At 44.3% G+C, this 24,839-nt stretch overlaps 1 protein-coding gene across 1 annotated transcript; it reads right to left on the bottom strand.

Annotated features, from left to right (window-relative positions):
* Positions 1 to 223: 223 nt before the first annotated feature.
* Positions 224 to 21,293, bottom strand: LOC106604680 (neuronal acetylcholine receptor subunit alpha-3). The gene is made up of 7 exons (XM_014199579.3): positions 20,907 to 21,293; positions 4,379 to 4,518; positions 4,222 to 4,266; positions 3,995 to 4,104; positions 3,608 to 3,815; positions 2,393 to 3,352; positions 224 to 1,429 (listed from the first exon to the last, which is right to left on the bottom strand). Exons 1-7 carry the CDS (start codon positions 20,962 to 20,964, stop codon positions 1,304 to 1,306), a joined length of 1,647 nt encoding a protein of 548 aa, XP_014055054.1. The 5' UTR covers positions 20,965 to 21,293; the 3' UTR covers positions 224 to 1,303.
* Positions 21,294 to 24,839: the final 3,546 nt, after the last annotated feature.

The following is a 24,839-nucleotide window of genomic DNA, read 5'->3' as shown; positions in this document are numbered from 1 at the left end:
TTAACCCTCTCTGTCCCCAGAGCAGACACTGCCCGTGGCCAACAACACAAGCAACTCACACACATAACGCAAAACATCAGAGCCCGCCGGCCCTGTACCCATAAAAAGCCCACTTGATTCCAGAAAAGCAAATGGTGATTTTAAATCTATCCCCAGTGATAGATCGTATAACAGTCACGTTGCAACACATATACACCTTGTCAATGAAAGAAACCAGACAGGATGGGTTTTCACATCTTTTTACAGATAAGTTTTAATCTACAACGTGCATTTCAAAGTGTCTTTACAGTTTGTACATTTACATTGAGTGGTTAGTCGACCCCAGTGTGAAATGCAAACATGCTATCATGACATGCTATCATAAAACCATGTCTGTACAGAAACCATATTTAAAGTTAGCATCATTAATCATGCATAATCTATATATTTTCTACAGTACCAGTCAAAAGGTTGGACACAAACTATTTTGTGTGCGTGTGTGTGTGTGTGTTCTACAGCAAAGCTGTCATGAAGGCAAAGGGTGGCTACTTTGAAGAATCTCAAATATGAAATAGATTTAGATTTGTTTAACACTTTTTTGGTCACTATATGATTCCATATGTGTTATTTCATAGTGTTGATGTCTTTGCTATTATTATACAATGTAGAAAATAGTAAAAATAAAGAAAGACCCTGGATTGATTAGGTGTCCAAACTTTTGACTGGTACTGTATATAAAGTATAACTTGGGCCAGGAGTGTTTCCATAGAGTTGTTCCTGGTAAGGAAATACTCCTAGCCGTAAGCATAACACAGGAGTAAAGATAGGTAGAGAAGATAGAGATATAACAGATAGTAGACTACAATATCCTAACATGAACAGTATGCCATTAAGAAAGAGGCATCGTGTGGTTACTCCTTCAGTCAGCCACTGACTACATACGGCACAGAGCTACATATTCTAGATCCGTTTGGCATCATGTTTAGAACAAGAACTAACTTCTCTACTGGCATAATACAGGGGTAGTAACAGAGATGGTAACACATCAGTAAGAATGTAGTTGTCCTAAGAAAAGGGTTATACACAGTAAATCACTGGTTATAATGAGGCAATGCCATTAAAAAAATTAAAATAAATGTATTGGACCATTGTGTTTTGTATTGTTTTTCCTGCTTTTGGACAGGAAGATAATAGATGCCAGTAGAAGAGGAAATAAATAATGGGAGTGTGAGAGAGAGAATTGAAAAATTTAAGATTGGAGAGAATGAGAGGATAACGGAAACAGAAAGACAACAAAGAAAGGAGGAAAGAGTAGTGTCATGGTTCATGTGAAGAAGCCGATGAGAGGCTGTAGGAACAGTCCCAGAGTTCCAGTGATACACACCGTCACAAACACCCACAGGAAGATCCTGTCAATCACCATGGCTACGTACTTCCAGTCATCCTCCACCTGGGGGAGGGGGGAGGGGGGATGACAGAGCTCGTCAGAGGACAGGGAATCACAGATCATTAAAGGCAATTGGAAATACTGTAAGACAAAGAAGGAAAGGGATGTGAGGGGAGGGTTAAGCAGGGATTTAAAAGTTCAAAAGGGAAGTAATATAAATCTCTCTCTCCCTCCCTCTCTCTCTCTCCCGCTCTCTCTCTCTCTCTCTTGGACTGCCGTAAGAAACAGCAAGAGAACAAGACAGACCAAAAGAGACACAGAGAGAATAAAATACCAGTTTTCCTTGAGCCCTATAGCGTATATGAGGATTGGGTCAAGCCAGGTGTGTGTTTTCCTGAAGCAGCCTGCTGTGATCCACTACTTCAGGGTGAAGTAATGTCATTGTCTCCTGAGATCAGGCCTTGCTAAGAAAAGACTACGAAAAGCCAGAGCAACAACAAGCGTATCAGCCAGATGCAGAGAGGAAGAGAGAGAGAGAGGGAGAGTGAAGCTTACTAAAGCTCTCTCACAAACAGCTTTGCAGATTAAACCAGGTAGAAAGCAGGAATGAAACCCCATGGAGTTAGGCTATCTATCGGAGAACACCCTGCCTCAGTTTGGTCTGTTTGGGTCTGGCTGTGTAACAATATTTGTGTGTGGGAATGTGTGTATGAAATTGTGTTTGCAAGAATTAATGTGAATCTGTGTGTGTAAGGATGTACCGTGTGTGTGTGTGTGTGTGTGTGTGGTGTGATGGCCCAGCACATTTGCCAATTCCATTTTTCTGAAGTACAATTACAGCTTGTATTTTATATACCACTTCCACTGGACAAGCTGAAAGAGGGAGAATGACCAGGGAATGCTTCTGCTCTCTTCAGTTCACTATTAGAGATGTGATCCAAAACCTCACCTCACAGAGAACTACACTGCAGAGCATTTATCTGTGGTTACTGACAAATAACTATGTAATAACTCAAAGTGTCCTACCTCTTTGGCCTTGTTACGTGTCCTCATATTCTCAGCGATGTACTTGACACTCTCGATGGCCTGTTTGATCTCTGGTGACACCACGGAGAAGGCCACCACTGCATTGACGTTGGGCGGGGCGTTGAGTGCTCGGGGCAGTTTGGGTAGGTCCGGCTCAGAAGGGGCAGGAGGGGGAACCACTGGGGGTACGGTGGGGATGGGCACCTCTTTCCCCTTACAGGGGAACTTCGGCTTGTTTTGCACTTCACCGTACTCAACACAGTTCATCGCCCCCACCTGCCCCCTTTCGGCTGCGACCGCACCCCCGTCCACTTGCACACACCCTCCCCCTATTCGTCCTCCAATGCTGTTTTTCCTCCTCTTCCCCGTTCCCCTCGCTCCTCCTCCCACACCTCCACCTGCAATACTCCCCCTTCCTGTTCCATCTCCTCTCCCACTCCCCACAGAGGAGGGGCAGCCCTGGTCTACAGGCCTCCTCATGAGCATCACCTTGGGCAGCAACCCCAGGAACACAGACCTGACCCAGGCCGGCATGGTGTGAGTCATAGGCGTACGGTAGTGGACGTTCAGCACGAACACGGTGATGACGATGGAGAGGGTGACGAAGATCATGGTGAAGAGGAGGTACTCCCCGATGAGGGGGATGACCAGAGACGTAGAAGGGATGGTCTCAGTGATGACCAGGAGGAACACAGTGAGGGACAGGAGAACAGAGATACAGAGGGTCACCTTCTCTCCACAGTCAGAGGGGAGGTAGAAGACGAGGACGGTGAGGAAGGAGATGAGGAGACAGGGGATGATGAGGTTGATGGTGTAGAAGAGAGGCAGGCGTCTGATGTAGAAGGAGTAGGTGATGTCTGGGTAGATCTCCTCACAGCAGTTGTACTTGATGTCGTGTTTGTAGCCCGGTGCGTCGATGATCTCCCACTCGCCGCTCTCCCAGAAGTCTTTGAGATTCACCTATGGAGAGACAGTAGTATGTTAGCAGTGAAGCAGAGCCTAGGGAGTTCTCTCCTAGAAGGATATAAAGAGGGTTTCGACTGAGATTACATCATAAAAAAGACCAGGAAGTAGTTTCTGTTGAAATGTACTAAGTAAACAATAAACCCAGCCACATTGAATTAGCCAAAAAACACAGCCCATTTTCTTAATGTGGAGTTAGCTAACTAGCTAGCAAATGAGTTAGTAAACTAGTTAACCAGTGTGATTACTGACCTTTGACCCTATGAGCACCAGGTCGATCTTGGCCTTGTCGTAGGTCCAGGAGCCAAACTTCATGGAGCAGTTCTGGTAGTCGAAGGGGAAGTAGGTGATGTCCATGGGGCAGGAGGATTTAAAGATGGCGGGGGGGATCCAGGTGATGGTGCCGTCAAACTTCAGCAGAGCTTTGGTTTTGTCCTCAACCAGGAAATCTCCCACAGCACTGAAGAGAGGGGAGATATGATAGATCAGCATATCATTTATCACTGATGGCAACAAAAAAACACCCACAGAACTGGAGAAGAGACAATGGGTGATGGTTAGCATAGCATTTAGCACTGATGGCTAAAAAGCAACAAGAGAACATCGATATAATGTACATAGTTAAGATATTGAGCTCACTTGTTGTAGAGGACGATGTCCGGCCTCCATATCTTATTGGAGGGCACACGAATGAACTCAAGTCCGTCATACTCAACGGGAAACCATTTCAGCTTGTAGTCATTCCAGACCTGCAACAAAGAGAGGAGAAAACAGATCTTAGACAAGATTTTAGCAGTGCATACTATACTAACTGCTGTACTACGGTTTGGACTTCAGTTCTTAGATCAGATGATAACTTGACTTACATGTCTCAGCCAAAGATTGGTCTCCATAATCTGATTGACTTCATCCTGAGAAGAGATGGAAATAAAATGAACATGACGTCATAGCATGTACATAATCATGTAATTAGTTCAAAGGTATATCCTTATTTGCTCCAGTAATGATGCAGGTGAGTCTCACCACTTTGACCAGTTGGGATATGGAGACCTCAAACTCCACAGTAACAGGGTCAGAGACATTCTCCACTGGTCTGATGAACTGGTTGTATCTCCTGAATAACTTCCTGAACAGCCTGTCCTCCCCCTTAGATGACAAACAGCCTGAGAGAAGAGAGAGAGAGAATCTTCACTTGGGGGGGTGCTTTTACAAAATAGTTGGGTGGCTTTTTAAATTATTACCATGTCAGGCTTTAAATGAAGGGGACTTAGAGAAGTTAAGCTTTTCTCATGATTCAACCTTTAGCATTTTATCACTTCATCCACATTAAGGTTTTAATCAATAGTTCTTTGCTGTGGATGGATGGAAAGTTGTGTCTCATCGAAGTACGGTGTGTGAGGAGTAACACATAGGAGCTGTTTCTACAGAGGAAGCCAAGTGGAAGCTTTTAGTAAATCCCCACAGACTGGAACACAATGTCAGTTGTGTGTGTGTGTGTGTGTGTGTGTGTGTGTGTGTGCCCGAACCTGTTAAATTCTGAGTATACCTGGCATAGTAGGTATGAAGGTCATTTTGTGACTTGCAAAAACCTACCCCGCTGGTGACTTGGTTGCCGGGGACAACGTGTGAAACCCACGCCTGTCCGAGCAGAAAATCGTGCCTCACTTGGGACATCCCTCCACCCCCTCTCCACCCCCGCCTCGGCCATGGCTTCAAAGGACACCAATCTCTTAATTCCCCTCCTCTCCCTCTAACCTTCACTCTCCCTTTCTTCCTTCATCATTTTCCCCTCCCTCCATCTCTCTCATGGTTAATTGAACACAGCCTTTAAAAGACCACCAGTCTCTCGTCTCTCTCCCCAGCCTGCACGCTCCAAAGTCAGCTGTCTGTCCGTCAGCCGTCTGTCCGTCAGCCGTCTGTCCGTCAGCCGTCTGTCCGTCAGCTGTCTGTCTGTCTGTCTGTCTGTCTGTCTGTCTGTCTGTCTGTCTGTCTGTCTGTCTGTCTGTCTGTCTGTCTGTCTATCAGCCGTCTGTCTGTCTGTCTGTCAGCCGTCTGTCTGTCTGTCTGTCAGCCGTCTGTCTGTCTGTCAGCCGTCTGTCTGTCCATCGTCTGTCTGTCCGTCCGTCTATAAGCCGTCTGTCTGTCCGTCTGTCTGTCTGTCTGTCTGCCAGCCGTCTGTTTGTCAGTATGTCTGTCAGCAGTCTGTTTGTCTGTCAGCGGTCTTTCTGTCTGTCTGTCTGCCTCTACACCAGTAGACAACTAACACCAGTACAGCCTAGATACTGGGACCAGTGGATTTGAGCATCAGTGCATCACCCCTCCATTCTGTGACCAGAGAGTAGAGTAGCTGAAAGCATTTAGTGACTAAAAGTGCAAACAGGGCCAAAACAACACAAAAACATTTCCTGGTAATAATGAATGAATAAAATATGTTATTTTTGGGGACTCTTTTATCCAAGTGACTTACAGTTAACAATAAATCATGTGTGTTCTGTAGATTATATGTGGTCCAGACAGGTATTGAATCAACAACCCTGCCAGTACCACATTCCAACCAAATTGAACCATGCATATATGTTATCCATACCAGTTGGATGTTTAGATTACTCTTGAAAAACATGGATCCTATTTAACGTGTTGACTAAGAACTCAGTGCAAATTTCCACTCAATACAATTGGTTTGAGAGGTGAGGTCAGGAAGAGAACTGCTAGATAACCAACACATACACCCTCAAACACACACACACACACACACACACCGTCCTGTACTCTCCTAACTGGTAACAGAATAAAGACACTAACAGCACAAACCGTCATTCTGTTACCCAACATTGTTCATTTTCTCTTAATCTAAAAAGGCACAACCTAGATCTGAACCAATGTCTTAAGAAGTTGAACATGTCATTACTCCAACCTCGTGAAAGAGACAAACTGACACATTTTCATCTTCATCAAAAATAACTTAATTTTTTTATTTAACGAGGCAAGTCAGTTAAGAACAAATTTTTATTTACAATGACGGCCTAGGAACAGTGGGTTAATTGCCTTGTTCAGGGGCAGAACAACAGATTTTTACCTTGTCAGCTCGGGGATTTGATCTAGCAACCTTTTGGTTACTGGCCCAATGCTCTAACCACTAGGCTACCTCCCGCCCCTTTAATTGAAGGAGTGCCTTTGATTTGACGACCTGCACATGCACAGTTCGGCGCGAGACGACCGTGCCAGGCTACTACCATACCCTGTTCAAATGAACTTACATTTTTTGTCTTGCCCATTCACGCTCTGAATGGCACATCTACACAATCCATGTCTCAGTTGCCTCAAGGCTTAAAAATCCGTCTTTAAAACTTCTTAGGGCTCGGACCCTTTTTTCTCCATTTCCGCCTGAATGATATGCCCCAAGTAAACTGCCTGTTACTCAAGCCCTGAAGCCAGGATATGCATATAATTGGTACCATTGGAAAGAAAACACTGAAGTTTGTAGAAATGTGAAAATAATGTAGGAGAATATAACACAATACATATGGTAGGAGAAAATCCAAAGAAAAACCAACCGGAACTGTTTTGAGAGAGAGACCATCCTCTTAGAATGGCAAGTATAAGGCCATATTGAAAATTAGCTCCCTGGATGCAATTCCTATGGCTTCCACAGGGTGTCAGCAGTCTATGTTCAAGGTTTCAGGCTTGTAACTTCAGAAATGTATAAGAAATATCAGTTTTAGTACAGGGACACAGTCTTGGAAATTCGTGTTTGCGCGCGCCATGAAGACAGGATGCACCTGCTAGAATCAGTTTCCTATTGAACATACTTCTTTCCGTAAGAAATATTATAGTTTGATTACATTTTAGGCTATCTGAAGAGTAAAGAGAAATGTATTTTGACTTGTTGAAACAAAGTTTAGGGGTAGATTTTCGGATTCCTTTCTCTGCATGTTGAACGAGTGGATTACTCAAATCGATGGCGCCAACTAAACAGACGTTTTGGGATATAAAGAAGGATTTTATCTAACAAAACGACACTACATGTTATAGCTGGGACCCTTTGGATGACAAATCAGAGGAAGATTTTCAAAAAGTAAGTGAATATTTTATAATCATTTGTGAATGTATGAAACCTGTGCCGGTGGAAAAATATTTTGATGTGGGGCGCCGACCTCAAACAATTGCATGGCATGTTTTCACTGTAATAGCTACTGTAAATCAGACAATGCCGTTAGATTAACAAGAAGTTAAGCTTTCAGCTGATATAAGACACTAATAAGTAGCTAAATGTTTAATAACCATAATTTTTATGATTATTTATTTGAATTGCACGCCCTCCAGTTTCAACGGAAGATGTCCCGCTAGGGTGACTCCTATCCTTAAGAAGTCCTCCCCTTCATCTACACTTATTAAAGTGGATTTAACAAGTGACATCTATAAAGGGATCATAGCTTTCACCTGGATTCACCTGGTTAATTTATGTCATTGAAAAAGCAGGCGTTCATAATGGTTTGTACGTTCAGTGTATATTTATGTCTCTGTTTAGATACTGTATTTCAGAGGGATCTGGCACTCTCAGTCTTCCTCTACATTAAAAACACACACAAAAGATGGCGCTGACCTAACCAATGTAGCATTTGTGTTACAATGTTTTGTCTACTCAGTGTGTATGGTAATGCTGTGTGCCAGTCTGTTGCTGCTCTCTTGCCAACTCCTTATGGAATTCTCACACAAAACATGTTTGGCTTGAAAATGTCAACGGAGTAGGCAAAAGTACAAACTGATTTGGGTCCAGGCTAATATGTTGCTATATTGCGGAAAGTTCTTACTTTCAATGACTGTGATATGTAGTTGTTTAATCTACCTTAGCTGAATACACAAACTCTAAGTGGCTCTGGCATGTAGCATGGCGCCGACAGAGATGGTCGTCTCGCTTCAAGTTCTTAGGAAACTATGCAGCATTTTGTTTTTTTATGTATTATTTCTTACATTGTTACCCCAGAAAATCTTAAGTCTTATTACATACAGCCAGGAAGAACTATTGGATATAAGAGCAACGTAAACTTACCAACATTACGACCAGGAATACGACTTTCCCGAAGCGTGCCCTCTGTTCGAACCACCACCCAGGACAATGTAGCTAATTCCAGTAGGCGATGCAAAACAACAACGCCGCAGAAGGGGCAGACGAAGCGGCCTCCTGGCCAGGCTCCATAGACATGCACACCGCTCCCGAGTATACTGCTATGTCCAGTCTCTTGGTCTTGTTAGGGATAGGGTCTAGTTTCCTAAATTTCCACCTGACTGACGTGCCCAAAGTAAACTGCCTGTTACTTAGGCCCAGAAGCCAGGATATGCATATAATTGATAGCATTGGATAGAAAACACTTTGAAGTTTCTAAAACTGTTAAAATAATGTCTGAGACTATAACATCATTGATATGGCAGTCGAAAATCCAAAGGAAAACCAACCATAATAAAAAGAAATTGAGGTCCCAGGCTCTCATAATGAAAACCTATTGTTCCTATGTAAATAGATGTCAGCAGTCTTTATTCAAGGTTTCAGGCTTGTTTTTTGAAAAACAAGCAAGAATTTTGAGTTTTGGTGAGGAGATCACCAGAACAATATCAGTCTTTCGGCGTGCGAGGGAGAGGGCACACGCTTACTAATTTTGCTTTCCTATTGAACATACTACTTTCCGTATGAAATATTATAGTTTATTTACATTTTAGAATACCTGAGGATTAAATAGAAATGTCGTTTGACTTGCTTGGACAAAGGTTAGCAGTAGCTTTTTGGTTTCCTTTGTCTGCATGTTGAACGAGTGGATTACTGAAATCGATGGCGCCAACTAAACAGACCTTTTGGGATATAAAGAAGGATTTTATCTAACAAAACGACCATTCATGTTGTAGCTGGGACCCTTGGGATTGCAAACAGAGGAAGATCTTCAAAAGTGAGTGATTTATTTAATCGCTATTTGTGATTTTAGGAAGTCTGTGCTGGTAGAAAAATACACTGCTCAAAAACATAAAGGGAACACTAAAATAACACATCCTAGATCTGAATGAATGAAATAATCTTATTAAATACTTTTTTCTTTACATAGTTGAATGTGCTGACAACAAAAATCACACAAAAATAATCAATAGAAATCGAATTTATCAACCCATGGAGGTCTGGATTTGGAGTCACACTCAAAATTAAAGTGGAAAACCACACTACAGGCTGATCCAACTTTGATGTAATGTCCTTAAAACAAGTCAAAATGAGGCTCAGTAGTGTGTGTGGCCTCCACGTGCCTGTATGACCTCCCTACAGTGCCTGGGCATGCTCCTGATGAGGTGGCGGATGGTCTCCTGAGGGATCTCCTCCCAGACCTGGACTAAAGCATCCGCCAACTCCTGGACAGTCTGTGGTGCAACGTGGCGTTGGTGGATGGAGCGAGACATGATGTCCCAGATGTGCTCAATTGGATTCAGGTCTGGGGAACGGGCGGGCCAGTCCATAGCATCAATGCCTTCCTCTTGCAAGAACTGCTGACACACTCCAGCCACATGAGGTCTAGCATTGTCTTGCATTAGGAGGAACCCAGGGCCAACCGCACCAGCATATGGTCTCACAAGGGGTCTGAGGATCTCATCTCGGTACCTAATGGCAGTCAGGCTACCTCTGGCGAGCACATGGAGGGTTGTGCGGCCCCCCAAAGAAATGCCACCCCACACCATGACTGACCCACCGCCAAAACGGTCATGCTGGAGGATGTTGCAGGCAGCAGAACGTTCTCCACGGCGTCTCCAGATTCTTTCACGTCTGTCACATGTGCTCAGTGTGAACCTGTTTTCATCTGTGAAGAGCACAGTGCGCCAGTGGCGAATTTGCTAATCTTGGTGTTCTCTGGCAAATGCCAAACGTCCTGCACGGTGTTGGGCTGTAAGCACAACCCCCACCTGTGGACGTCGGCCCTCATACCACCCTCATGGAGTCTGTTTCTGACCGTTTGAGCAGACACATGGACATTTGTGGCCTGCTGGAGGTCATTTTGCAGGGCTCTGGCAGTGCTCCTCCTGCTCCTCCTTGCACAAAGGCGGAGGTAGCGGTCCTGCTGCTGGGTTGTTGCCCTCCTACTGCCTCCTCCACGTCTCCTGATGTACTGGCCTGTCTCCTGGTAGCACCTCCATGCTCTGGACACTACCTTGACAGACACAGCAAACCTTCTTGCCACAGCTCGCATTGATGTGCCATCTTGGATGAGCTGCACTACCTGAGCCACTTGTGTGGGTTGTAGACTCCGTCTCATGCTACCACTAGAGTGAAAGCACCGGCAGCATTCAAAAGTGACCAAAACATCAGCCAGGAAGCATAGGAACTGATAAGTGGTCTGTGGTCCACCTGCAGAACCACTCCTTTATTGGGGGTGTCTTGCTAATCCCCATTTACAATAACCATACATCCAGAGGATGCATTTATTGTAAATGGGGATTTTAACGAAGCAAATTTGAGAACAAGTCTACCAAAATGTACATTTACATTTACATTTATAGTCATTTAGCAGACGCTCTTATCCAGAGCGACTTACAGTAGTGAATGCATACATTTCATTTTCATTTCATACATTTTTTTTTTCTTCCAGCATTGATTGCGCTATGCGCATGCACAATACCCTCGACCACTGCTACTCTAACTTCTGAGATGCATACAAAGCCCTCCCCCGTCCTCCCTTTGGCAAATCCGACCATGACGCCATCTTGCTCCTTCCATCTTATAGGCAGAAACTCAAACAGGATGTACCGGTGACAAGAACCATTCAACGCTGGTCCGACCAATCGGAAGCCACGCTTCAAAATTGTTTTGATCACGCGGACTGGAATATGTTCCGGTCAGCCTCAGAGAACAACATCGACCTACACGCTTACTCGGTGAGTGCGTTTATAAAGAAGTGCATTGGAGATGTTGTACCCACTGTGACTATTAAAACCTACCCTAACCAGAAACCATGGATGGATGGCGATATTTGCGCAAACCTGAAAGCTCAATCCACTGCATTTAACCATGGAAAGAAGTCTGGGAATATGTCTGAATATAAACAGTGTAGCTATTCCTTCTGCAAGGCAATCAAACAAGCGAAATGCCAGGACAGGAACAAGGTGGAGTCGCAATTCTTCGCTCAGACACGAGTTGTATGTGGCAGGGTCTACAGGAAATCACGGACTACAAAAAGAAATCCAACCACATCACGGACACTGACGTCACGCTTCCAGACAAACTAAACACCTTCTTTGCCCGCTTTGAGGATAATACAGTGCAACCATCGCGGCCCACTAACAAGGACTGCACCCCCCCCTCTCATTCTCTGTGGCTGACGTGAGTAAAACATTTAATCGTGTTAACCCTCGCAAGGCTGCTGGCCCAGACAGCATCCCTAGTCGCGTCCTCAAAGCATGCGCAGACCAGCTAGCTGGTGTGTTTACGGACATATTAAATCGCTCCCTATCCCAGTCTGTTGTCCCCACATGCTTCAAGATGGCTACCATTGTTCCTGTACCCAAGAAGGCAAAGATAACTGAACTACATGACTACCACCCCGTAGCACTCACTTCTGTCATCATGAAGTGTTTGAGAGACAAGTCAAGGATCATATCACTGCCACCCTACCAGTTACCTTAGACCCACTTCAGTTTGCATACCGCCCCAACAGATCCACAGACGACGCAATCGCCATCACACTGCACACTGCCCTATCCCATCTGGAGAAAAGGAATACCTATGTAAGAATGCTGTTCATTGACTACAGCTCAGCATTCAACACCATAGTAACCTCCAAGCTCATCATCAAGCTGGAGTCCTTGGGTCTCAACCCCGCCCTGTGAAATTGGGTCCTGGAATTCCTGACGGGCTGCCCCCAGGTGGTTAAGGTAGGAAACAACATCTCCACTTCGCTGACCCTCAACACTGGGGCCCCACAAGGGTGTGTGCTCAGCCCCTTCCTGTACTCCCTGTTCACCCACGACTGCGTGGCCATGTACGCCTCCAACTCAATCATCAAGTTTGCAGACGACACAACAGTAGTGGGCTTGATTACCAACAATGACGAGACAGTCTACAGGGAGGAGGTGAGGGCACTCGGAGTGTGGTGTCAGGAAAACAACGTCTCACTCAACGTCAACAAAACAAAGGAGATGATAATGGACTTCAGGAAACAGAGGGAGCACCCCCTATCCACATTGAAGGGACAGCAGTAGAGAAGGTGGAAAGTTTTAAGTTCCTCGGCATACACATCACGGACAAACTGAAATGGTCCACCCACACAGGCAGCGTGGTGAAGAAGGCGCAGCAGCGCCTCTTCAACCTCAGGAGGCTGAAGAAATTTGTCTTGTCACTTAAAACCCTGACAAACTTTTACAGATGCACAATCGAGAGCATCCCGTCGGGCTGTATCAAAGCCTGGTACGGCAACTGCACTGCCCTCAACTGCAAGGCTCTCCAGAAGGTGGTGCAGTCTGCACAACGCATCACCGGGGGCAAACTACCTGCCCTCCATGACACCTACAGCACCCGATGTCACAAGAAGGCCAAAAAAATCAAGGACATCAACCACCCGAGCCACTGCCTGTTCACACCGCTACCATCCAGAAGGCGAGGTCAGTACAGGTGCATCAAACCTGGGACCGAGAGACTGAAAAACAGCTTTTATCTCAAGGCCATCAGACTGCTAAACAACTCAGAGAGGCTGCTGCCTACATTGAGACCCAATCACTAGCCACTTTAATAAATGGATCACTAGTCACTTTATACAATGGTCTTCCCTGTGGCTCAGTTGGTAGAGCATGGTGTTTGCAACGCCAGCATGGTGTTTGCAACGCCAGGGTTGTGGGTTCGATTCCCACGGGGGGCCAGTGCGAAAAAGAAAAAAAAAATAATAATAAATGTATGAAATGAAAATGTATGCATTCACTACTGTAAGTCGCTCTGGATAAGAGCATCTGCTAAATGACTAAAATGTAAAAAAAATAATGTTTACATTACTCATATCACATGAATATACTGTATTTTATACCATCTATTGCACCTTGCCTATGCCGCTTGGCCATTGCTCATCCATATAGTTACATGTACATATTCTCATTCACCCCTTTAGATTTGTGTGAATTAGGTAGTTGTTGGGGAATTGTTAGATTACTTGTTAGATATTACTGCACTGTCGGAACCAGAAGCACAAGCATTTTGCTACACTCGCATTAACATCTGCTAACCATGTGTATGTGACAAATAAAATGTGATTTGATTTGATTTGGATAAGAGCATCTGCTAACTGACCAAAGTATAAATGTAGATGTCAAATGTGGCTAAATGTGTCTCAAACGTCACTCAAGTCCTATACAATTAATGTGAGTGTTTTTCTGGAAAATAACATTTCCCATCAGTCTCCTGAACTGGCCTGGGGTAAATGTCTGACATCTTGGCCAGGGGTACATGTCAGAACCTTCTTACAGTTTCCCACAGCCAGCCAGTCCCTAATGTTCCATGTTACAGTAATACATTCTGAAGAAGTTAGTAAGATCCCAGACAAACTTTCCACAAGATTTCTGAGGTCACTTAAAGCATCGCCGAGCGCTGCTGAGTCTTACAGCTTAATGAAAAATCTCCTCTCCAGAGAGAGCCCAGTGGATGGCTGTAATTTCTATCTTCGCTACCTGCCGACATTAAAACACAGCACTGGTCCCTGATTGGCTGCACTCTGAGAACCTCGTTTAAACCCCTAATTGGGTAGGGGAAATGAGGGCAATTATAATCTGTTCATTAATTGGTCCTTTTGTTCGCACTGAAAAATAAAAGAAATGCATTTCCTCTGTTGCTTCCTTCCCCCTTCTTCATCCTTTCTTTCTTTTTCTCTGTGTAGATTGGAAGGTTCCTTACATCATAGAGACTTAACAATACCCTCTCACTTTTCAACCACTGGTGACATCATTGTGACAGAAACTGCCAGCTGTCCCATTGAACATGGCTCAGTCAAGACGCAAGGATATGTGTTTGTGTGTTGTATGCAACTATGGAGAGAGAACAAGAAACACAGAGAACCAGACGTATGTATATGTCCTCCTCCTGATCCATCAACTCTTTATCCCAAATCTCAGTCCAAACTAAGACTAGGGGCTTTATTCAATCAGATCCACTTCAGCCGACATCTGCATAGCAGTTGTTTTGGCGAAGTCGGAGGTGGAACTGTGTTAGATCTTTCAAATCCACAAGCTGCTTCTGGGTTATACCTAAAGCGGACATTACATCTACATTTTAGTCATTTAACAGACACTCTTATCCAGAGCGACTTACAGTAGTGAATGCATATATTTCATACATTATTTCTCCATACTGGTCCCCCGTGGGAATCGAACCCACAACCCTGGCATTGCAAACACCAAGCTCTACCAACTGAGCCACACATTGCCATTGGCTGCATGCAGTCACATTAAGAGAAATCCCATGCAGCCTTGTTTACAAGTTCAGACACTGGAATGTGAGGTGTGATCTACACCTCCATTAAGCTGATAGAAATCCACATTATTTAGTTTAATGATTTAATTTTTTTGAGCGTCATTATTTCTATGTAGCCTACACTTTCTCATTCTGAACTTCTAACATGTGGGATGGGTGTGGCTTCATGACAATGATCAAGAGCAGCTGCTCACCGATTTGACAGATCCAACGCAGTTCCATCTCCGACACCGCCAAAACATCAGCTATGCGGGTGTCGGCTATCACCTGTTAACAGGTGATCTGACTGAATCTAGGCCTGACTCTCAGAGACAGCTCTTAGAAAGCACTAAGCAGACACATGGAAGTCTTTTCAACGGCCACATTGATTAGGAGTTAAGAAGCCAAGCAGAGTGTCCCTTTCTGTGGAAATGGAGAGCCCTAGAGACCTGAAACCTCATTGGCTGAGAGCCCTTTGATCAGGCGTGTGCTTGACGTGATCGACCACGAGGCGTGAGGATGCGGGTCGCTCGCTCCCAAGGAACTAATTACGACCAAAAATAAGCTGATGGCTCTGATTGGTCTGAGTGTGTGTGTGTGTGTGTGTGTGTGTGTGTGTGTGTGTGTGTGTGTGTGTGTGTGTGTTTGTGTGTGTGTCCGAGAGAGTAAGATGGAGGGTGTTTGTCACATGCTTTATGATTCACTAGAGAAATGAATGTGATCACTGAACGTTTGACCACGAAGCAGTGTGTGTGTGTGTGTGGGCGCGTGTGCGCACATGCGTGTTGCCTCTCTATCCATCCACCCTTGATTACCATACTCCCCATATTGCTCCGATCTGCTGCCCTCTTGCATGCAGAATGTCCACAGTGAGGAGCTTATGCGAACGTCTGCCAGACTACTGTGTAGTAACCCTGCTACCTGAGGTCATCAGGAGCTGATGGTGCATCTCCATCAACAAACACCATTCCCTTTTACTCAAAACAACCTTGCTCTGAACCTCTCACACTCCAACTGCCCCACACCACTGACACACACACACAGACGCAGATGACACACACACACACACACTCAGAGACACGTGCACGGCGCTTTACGAGGATGGAATTCCACAGGAGACGTAGTGGCCCTGGACTGCAGCGCACAACAGAATCTACAGGCTTCACAAATGTGTGTGACACGAAGGTAGGCAGCCAGTATTGTTGAGTTGAATGCTCAGTGGTGTTTGCGTCATGATTCATAAATGTACGTATGCAGTCAGGCAGCAGTCATGCAGACAGGAGTGGATGTCGAGGAACATTCAGAACATTCTAAACATTCTGAATATGGAGCAAGGTATTAAAAAGGGATCATCTTCATACAGGCATGCTGTCTCTATATGTAGCAAGGCCAGTATTGGCCACTTAGCTAAATGCATGGTTGGTAATGTTGGCCACTCTACTGTCACAGTACAACTAGAGGCAGCACAGCAAGAGTTCTTCAGGGAGATGAGGGTAAGAACCAAAGGAAATAGAGAGGGAGGAAGAGAGGGAGACATCAAGATGGAAGGAGACACCCTTCTCTTCCTGCTCTAGTGTTCTTTTTCTCCTCCTGCAAGGCTCCATCCCTCCATCCTCTCCTCCAGCAAGGCTCCATCCCTCCATCCTCCTCTCCTCCAGCAAGGCTCCATCCCTCCATCCTCTCCTCTTTCTCTCCTCCAGCAAGGCTCCATCCCTCCCTCCATCCTCTCCTCCGGGCAAGGCTCCATCCCTCCCTCCATCCTCTCTTCCGGGCAAGGCTCCATCCCTCCCTCCATCCTCTCATCCAGGCAAGGCTCCATCCCTCCCTCCATCCTCTCCTCCGGGCAAGGCTCCATCCCTCCCTCCATCCTCTCCTCCGGGCAAGGCTCCATCCTCTTCTCTTTCTATCCTCAGACGTGACTCAGTCTGTCCGCAGTTCAGAAGACTGGGATGTTTCAACGGACATCCATGGGAAGGAGGAGGGAGGCAGGGGGAGGTAAGGTGGGTTTTGCCAATCTGTGGGGGGTATCGGGGTGAAATGAGGCTCCCACTGTGTGTGTGTGTGTGTGTGTGTGTGTGTGTGTCTGTCTAAGACCGAAGTGCCGAGCAATAATTGCACAGCAATCATGTTAAGGGGATCCGTGAACCTCTGAGACACCAATACACACCCACAAAAACATGAACAAAAATAAACACTCACCATGAAAAGGCAAATTGGGCTGTAGTTTTACTATAAGGGTTGTGGGAGAGGCACCACTGAGAAATGCAGCACTGCTCTGCGACCATTTGGGTTTGGGAAAGGTTCCGTCATTAGACTGGGCCTGGATGTAAGGGTTTGGAAAGGGTTGGTGGAGATGAAGCTATAGGCTTAGGTTTCAGTTTAGGCTTAGGTTTATGTTTATTAGGGCCAGAAGTAGAATTAGGACTTTGGGAGTGGACTCTTAAGCACTCTTTAAATATTATGAATATACATTACTCTGACAGCCTCTTTCTAGTGTACCTATTTGTCCTTCCTTACCTCCAAATTCCCTAATCCAGTCTCTGTCCCTCACTATAAATACCCCAAATCCTAGGACTGCAGGATCAGCAATTCCTCTGTTACAGAGACAAACCACCAATCCACAGGGTGGAGACAATACCTGTTCTAATGCCTCAGTATGGGAGGCTGAATGGACCTCCTCTAAGAGTGCACTGTACTGTGTACTCTAATCTACACACTGACCAGGATACAGCCCTGACTGAGACAAAGCCCACACATTCACCATGGCACCTGAGTGGAGGGGAGGAGAGGGAGGCATAGGGGGAGGGGGGAGGCGGAGAGAGTGGGGAGGGATAGAGTGAGGAGGGGAGAGGTAGGCAGAGAAAGAGGGGAAGGAGAGAGAGAGAGAGAGGAAGGGAGAGGGGAGGCAGAGAGAGAGGGGAGGAAGAGAGAGAGGATGAGAGAGGTGGGCAGAGGGGGGAGGAAGAGAGAGAGGAGGGGAGAGGAAAGGAAGAGTGTGAGGAGAGGAAGAGAGAGAGGGGAGAGAGGGCTCTGTGCCCTCACCATAACACAAATAGGTCAATAGAATTAAACAATTGAATGAAATTGAATGTGTCCGAGATGAGAACCTCAGGAAGGATTATTACGATTTTCTCCTACTTTTACGTTTTGATAATCTAATCCCAGTTTAATGGCCTGTATACAGTATAGTACAGTAGAAACACCATATCTGTCTTGCACCTGTCCAGAACAGGTAAAGGGCAATGGGTGAAGTGAATCCTGGTGGATTTACAGAGACCTCCTCATAAACACACTTCCTTCTGACTCCCACTAACACCATTAGAGAGAGTTGTGTCCCAGTCTCTCACTGGCTGCTACAGTGGGACTGTATGGCACAGTCTGCAGGTAGCAGGTTTGGAACACACACACACACACGCACACACACAGAATGCAATTTACCAACCCACATGGATTTGATTTTATTTCACCTTCATTTAACCGGGTAGGCCAGTTGAGAACAAGTGCTCATTTACAACTGCGACCTGGCCAAGATAAAGCAAAGCAGTGAGACAAAAACAACAACACAGAGTTACACATAAACAAACGTAAAGTCAATAACACAATAGAAAAAAAATCTATGTACAGTGTGTGCAAATGTAGAAGGGTAGAGAGGTAGGCAATAAATAGGCCATGGGGTGAAAATTACAATTTAGCATTAACACTGGAGTGATAGATGTGCAGATGATGACGTGCAAGTAGAGATACTGGGGTGCAAAATAGCATTTACAGATTGGCTGTCTACAGGTACAGTGATCGGTAAGCTGCTCTGACAGCTGATGCTTAAAGTTAGAGAGGGAGATATAAGTCTCCAGCTTCAGTGATTTTTGCAATTTGTTCCTGTCATTGGCAGCAGAGAACTGGAAGGAAAGGCGACCAAAGGAAGTGTTGGCTTTGGGGATGACCAGTGAAATATACCTGCTGGAGCGTGTGCTACGGGTGGGTGTTGTTATCGTGACTAGTGAGCTGAGATAAGGCGGGGCTTTACATAGCAAAGACTTATAGATGACCTGGAGCCAGTGGGTTTGGCAACGAATATGTAGTGAGGGCCAGCCAACGAGAGCATACAGGTCGCAGTGGTGGGTAATATATGGGGCTTTGGTGACAAAACGGATGGCACTATGATAGACTACATCCAGTTTGCTGAGTAGAGTGTTGGAGGCTATTTTGTAGATGACATCGCCGAAGTCAAGGATCGGTAGGATAGTCAGTTTTACGAGGGTATGTTTGGAAGCATGAGTGAAGGAGGCTTTGTTGCGAAATAGGAAGCCGATTCTAGATTTAATTTTAGATTGGAGATGCTTAATGTGAGTCTGGAAGGAGAGTTTACAGTCTAACCAGACACCTAGGTATTTGTAGTTGTGCACATATTCTAGGTCAGAACCATCCAGAGTAGTGATGCTGGTCGGGCGCGATGGTGCGGGCAGCAATCGGTTGAAGAGCATGCACTTAGCTTTACTAGCATTTAAAAGCAGTTGGAGGCCACGGAAGGAGTGTTGTATGGCATTGAAGCTCGTTTCGAGGTTTGTTAGCACTGTGTCCAAAGAAGGGCCAGATGTATACAGAATGGTGTCGGTGTTACAGGAAGGGTCTCACACTCACACACACACACACACACACACACACACACACACACACACACACACACACACACACACACACACACACACACACACGAGAGAGATAGAACCTGAACCATCCCTGGGCAACGAGATGAGAACAAAGAACAGAAAGCTGTGACACAGAACAGAAAAGACCAGAGTGGAACTGCAGAATGACTAAACAGAACAACAGAACAGAATGGAACAGTAATGTAGATGGGAACAGAACAGACTTATAGAGTAGAATGCAGAGACAGGATGTGATGTACTCTGTGCTCCTCACCCCAGACTGTCCAGATCACAGGCACATGTGAGTCAACTCACAGCTCTGGAATGGACAGTTCTATTTAACTCAGGTGTACATAAACCACGTGTGTGATGCACAACGTGCACGGTCATGGTACATAATGCATGGCACAGGAAGTTAGGTCAGGTGCACTTTAGTTTGGCTTGGAGGTATACATTTATTTTAACACGTTACATCTGTTTTGAAGAGGCACAGCTGAAATGATACATCAATAACACACTCAGCATGCATAGTGTACGAATCAATGGACCTGCATGCAGTGAAAACTGAAAACATAGGTTCCGGGTGCTTGAAGGCACGTAGTGCGGATCGGTTGTCTACGGTAAAATTAGGAATTCGAATTGAATAGGAACTCTACGACTAATGATGTGACATGTCACGACCACAGTTCATCCCCTGGGATAACAAACCATAGCCTACAGTACTACCCATACCGCAGAGGAGTCTTGTGAGGGGAGGAAGGATCATAATAATGGATGGTATGGAGTAAATGGAATGTTATCAGACACTTGGAAAACAAGGTGTTTGTTGTGTTTTCTACCATTTCTTTCATTTTATTCCAGCCATTACTATGTGCCCGTCCTCCCAATTTAAAGTGCCACCAGCCACCACTGCCATCCCGTTATATTATATTAATCTGAATAGATAGCGCTGCAAGGTCCTATGACATGACATTTTCTATTACATTATCTCAGAATCTGTGATTTTAACCAACTTTAGTTGCCTTTAAAAAAAACTGATTAGCGTATATTTATGTGGTTTAGTTTATCTGTCCAAGTTATCGCAAAACCACACTCAAAAGACAATTAGCCTACTTTGTTGAAAAGCTTCAACGCGCAAACATAGAAATCATTACACTTAATTTGTGAATTTCTGTCGGGAGATGTTGGCTACATTTCTGACCGTACATGCTGCGGATTGAAAAACGGGGTTTCTAGTGCGTCGCACAATCAGAAAAATCAACCCAACAACAACGCGAACTGCTTACAATAAGACAGAATATACATAATTAATGTATCTGTGAGATGAATAACCTAGCATATATTATACTATGTGAAGTTTGCAGTAGTGCTCAAATCTCTCATATTGTAAGTTGGTTCTGCGCTCCCCAAACTCTCCGACATCCCCACTTCTTCAAAACGCTTCTCTTACCTTGCACTGTCAGGACCACCAGCATAAGCAGCACGGTGACTTTCCTGGAGGAACTCATCTACACCTCGGCGCTCTGGGGATGCCTTTTAGATAAGAACTGGGAGTATTTGGTAAACACACAGAAGGAGTCGATGGGTAAAATTTAGAGAGACATTTTTCTGGGCGCCGCGCATTGGGAGATTGATGTCAGCGCGCGCTCTCCGACATTGAGAACCTCGGCTTGTCCCGCCCCCCTCGGGCACAACCTCACGCGTGTTTTTTTTCTCACAATGTAATTTTAGATATATAAGCATGTTAACCAAACATGACCAATATAGCCTAGTGTTAGCCCAGGATAGCCCTAAGAATTGTTACAACACGTCAACCCATAGGCTACGGTATTGGTGTCGAGACCTGCGTTCAGACAGGATGGTTGCGCGCATTGCCACTCCCGAATTTTTAACCAAGCCCAGCCCTGTTTAGCGTTTATATTTGTCACTGACTACTACCAATGTGCTATCGTGAGATTGATTATTGAGAGATCTCTTAGTAACTAAATCGATTCACAGTTGCTATCGAAGTCTTTTCTCGGGGGTGGGTTTAACAGAGTAAATGAAATGTAACCATACTTTATTACATATATAATAAATGATATTATTTAGGCCTATATAGCATTTACAAAGTAATCAACAGCTATTGTTTCAATTCGACCCAGAATTCAACAAAAAAATAAACAATACATATAGGCCTAACGTTAGGGTTTCAAGCTTTGGTTGATTTCAAATGTAATCTTCAAGTTAATATGCTGGATTCACGTTAATAACAAAGTCAATGAATAGGACTTAATCAAATGAAACGTTATTTAAAGTGCATTCAAAGTTTGATTAGATTAAGTTATATTCTTTCACTTTGGTTGAGATGCAGACGTGAATTCAAGACATCATATCATGTAGACAATCAGGAATGTGAAATGTGTTTGTTTGTCAAGACAATGAAATATCAACATTTGAAGGAGATGTACAGGTAACTGCCAAAATAGAAGAAACACCAACATAAAGTTTCTCAATAGTTTGTTGGGCCACCACAAGCCACCAGAACAGCTTCAATGCACCTTGGCATAGATTCTACAAGTGTGTGGACTTCTATTGGAGGGATGCGACACCATTCTTTGATAAGAAATTCCATGATTTGTTTTTTTGTTGATGGTGGTGGAAAACGCTGTCTCAAGCCCCTCTCCAGAATCTCCCATAAGTATTTGATTAGGTTGAGATGTGGTGACTGGCAAACACACATACACCATTTAAACCCCTTATGCTCTTTTGAAAGAAACCTCTTTCAAAGTCACTGAGATCTCTTCTTCTAGCCATGGTAGCCAAAATAAAGGGCAACTGGGCAATTTTATACATGACCCTAAAACATCCCATGGTGCTTAATTAACCCAGGAACCACACCTGTGTGGAAACGCCTGCTTTCAATATACTTTCTATCCCTCATTTACTCAAGTGTTTCCTTTATTTTGGCAGTTACTTGTATATTCTGCTTGGATAGTTCCATCTGTGCCATTGACTTAGTCTGGCTTTATTAATTCCAGTTTGTCTACAAATGAATAATGTATATGTTGGATGCAGTTCTCCATCTCAACCAAAAAGCTAAGTTAAAGAATATGACTAAATCAAATGCATTGAAATACAGTGGCTCAGATGAAACAATCCAAGCATTAGATATATTTTAAATGTTTATATTTGGTTGTGTTGTCAATGAAGCACAATTTAATATTACTTTTGTGATACAGTAAATAGCCTGAAGTTAAGGTCATCTTACAAACTAATGTAACAGTATTTAATCAACCTTAAAATGAGGAATGTATCCATGGTTACATGTTGAGCTTACTGTAACTATAAATGTCTTGTTATGTAATCATAGAAAGAGTGCATGTTCAAGATAGCTTGCAAAGGTTGCAGGTCTGTGGAAATCATCACGAAATTGCTATAATAATTGTGCAGAACCTCAAAGCATTGATTACCTTGGACTATATACTTTTAATGTAATCTCAACTGCATTCCAGATCATTTGGTTCTGCTAAGCACATTAACCTGATGCATGAATACAACATATCTGACATTGTATTCCGATATTAACTTTGTTGTGCTTTGAAATGGTTGAAAGTGCAGTGATAACACAGATGACAATTAAACCAAAAATCAGACATTGTTTTTCCGTTGGAATTTAGTTGTGCTTTTAGTTGGTTGAAGCATAGTGATAACACGTTGGAAATTCAACAAACTTCTGGCTGTCTTTTTGAGAGAGTGAATAAATGTTGAAATCTCACTGATCAACCTCTCAATGAAATAATACCCACATATTGCCCAGCGGGGGGGCTCACTGCTGTACCTGGCTGTTTCTCCTAATCAGAACAGCCGATACATGGAAGGTCACAGCCCAGGTAGGTTAAATCAGGTAACCTTCCGTCCCGCCCACCACCCACATACCACATACTGCACTTTACATACACACACACACCCACCCACACACACACAACCACACATGCATGTGCACACACACTCACACACACACACACTCACACACATAAACACCCCCCCCCCCCCACACACACTCACACACACATAAACACCCTCACACACACACACACAATTTACTGCTGGGCTGTAAATGACCTATTTAGACACTTAATTGATTTTGCACGCATAACAATGATCAGCCAGCTAAATATCTTACTTTAGAACTTCTGACTAACAGAATCCTGGAGGCTAAGGCATCACTTCACGGCTCTATCACACTACTTAGACAGGGAAGTTAGAGTATTTGCTGAATATAAGCTCCACTTTAAACAGTACTTGACAGCTACCATCTAATATTTGATACATAATCCTTTCATTCTGGTGTATTTATCCAGACTTTAAGCCAGACATTTTGGATATAGTGTAGTATTGCAGGTGGTTGAGTAGTGTGGCATGTGTGGCTGTGCTGTACTGAGCTGTACTGTTGGAGGCAGTATCTATGTGTTGCAGCAGCGAGCAGCAGCTGGGAGAGCAGAGAGAGTTTGTGTAAAGGAGGAGGTTTGTGTGAGTCTCTCTCCACCACCATGCTCTCCTTTCTAATCGGCTTACCTTGCATATACAGTATGGTTATGTACCCCAGCTATTAACTCTGAGTTCATGAATAAACACAGTACACACAGCATTTCTACTGTTCATATTTCCAAAAATATGTTCATATTCAGACCCATTCACTTTTTCCACATTTTGTTCCGTTACAGCCTTGTTCTAAAATTGAGCACATTGTTTTTTTCCCCTCATTAAACTACACACAATACCCCATAATGACAAAGCAAAAACAGGTTTTTCGATTTTTTTGCAAATGTATAAAAAAATAATAATAATGAAATATCACATTTACATAAGTATTCAGACCCTTTACTCAGTACTTTGTTGAAGCACCTTTGGCAGCGATTACAGCCTCGAGTCTTCTTGGGCATGACGCTAGAAACTTGGCACACATGTATTTGGGGAGTTTCTCCCATTCTTCTCTGCAGAGCTTTTCAAGCTCTGTCAGGTTGGCTGGGGAGCATCGCTGCAAAGCTATTTTCAAGTCTCTCCAGAGATGTTCGATCAGGTTCAAGTCCAGGCTCTGGCTGGGCCACTCAAGGACATTCAGAGACTTGTCCCAAAGCAACTCCTGCGTTGTCTTGGCTGTGTGCTTAGGGTCGTTGTCCTGGAAGATGAACCTTCACCACAGTCTGAGGTCCTGAGCGCTCTGAAGCATGTTTTCATCAAGGATCTCTCTGTACTTTGCTCCGTTCATCTTTCTCTTAATCCTGACTGGTCTCTCAGTCCCTGCCACTGAAAAATTTCCCCACAGCAAGATGCTACCAAATCAAATCAAATCAAATGTTATTAGTCACATGCGCCGAATACAACAGGTGTAGACCTTACA

This window comes from Salmo salar, chromosome 05 (assembly GCF_965601325.2).
Source record: "Salmo salar chromosome 05, fSalSal1, whole genome shotgun sequence".
Lineage (NCBI taxonomy): Eukaryota > Metazoa > Chordata > Actinopteri > Salmoniformes > Salmonidae > Salmo > Salmo salar.
Note: the sequence above shows the minus strand (reverse complement) of the source record. Positions and strands in the feature narration are given on the sequence as shown.

What these genes read in the sequence shown, in the direction of transcription:
- LOC106604680 (XM_014199579.3), bottom strand. Translation starts at nt 20,964, where the DNA reads ATGAGTTCCTCCAGGAAAGTCACCGTGCTGCTTATGCTGGTGGTCCTG. An exon ending in TATCCCAACTGGTCAAAGTG is followed by an intron (nt 4,267 to 4,378) that starts GTGAGACTCACC and finishes ATCTCTTCTCAG; the next exon opens with GATGAAGTCAATCAGATTAT. An exon ending in CACGTAACAAGGCCAAAGAG is followed by an intron (nt 1,430 to 2,392) that starts GTAGGACACTTT and finishes CCCCTCCCCCAG; the next exon opens with GTGGAGGATGACTGGAAGTA.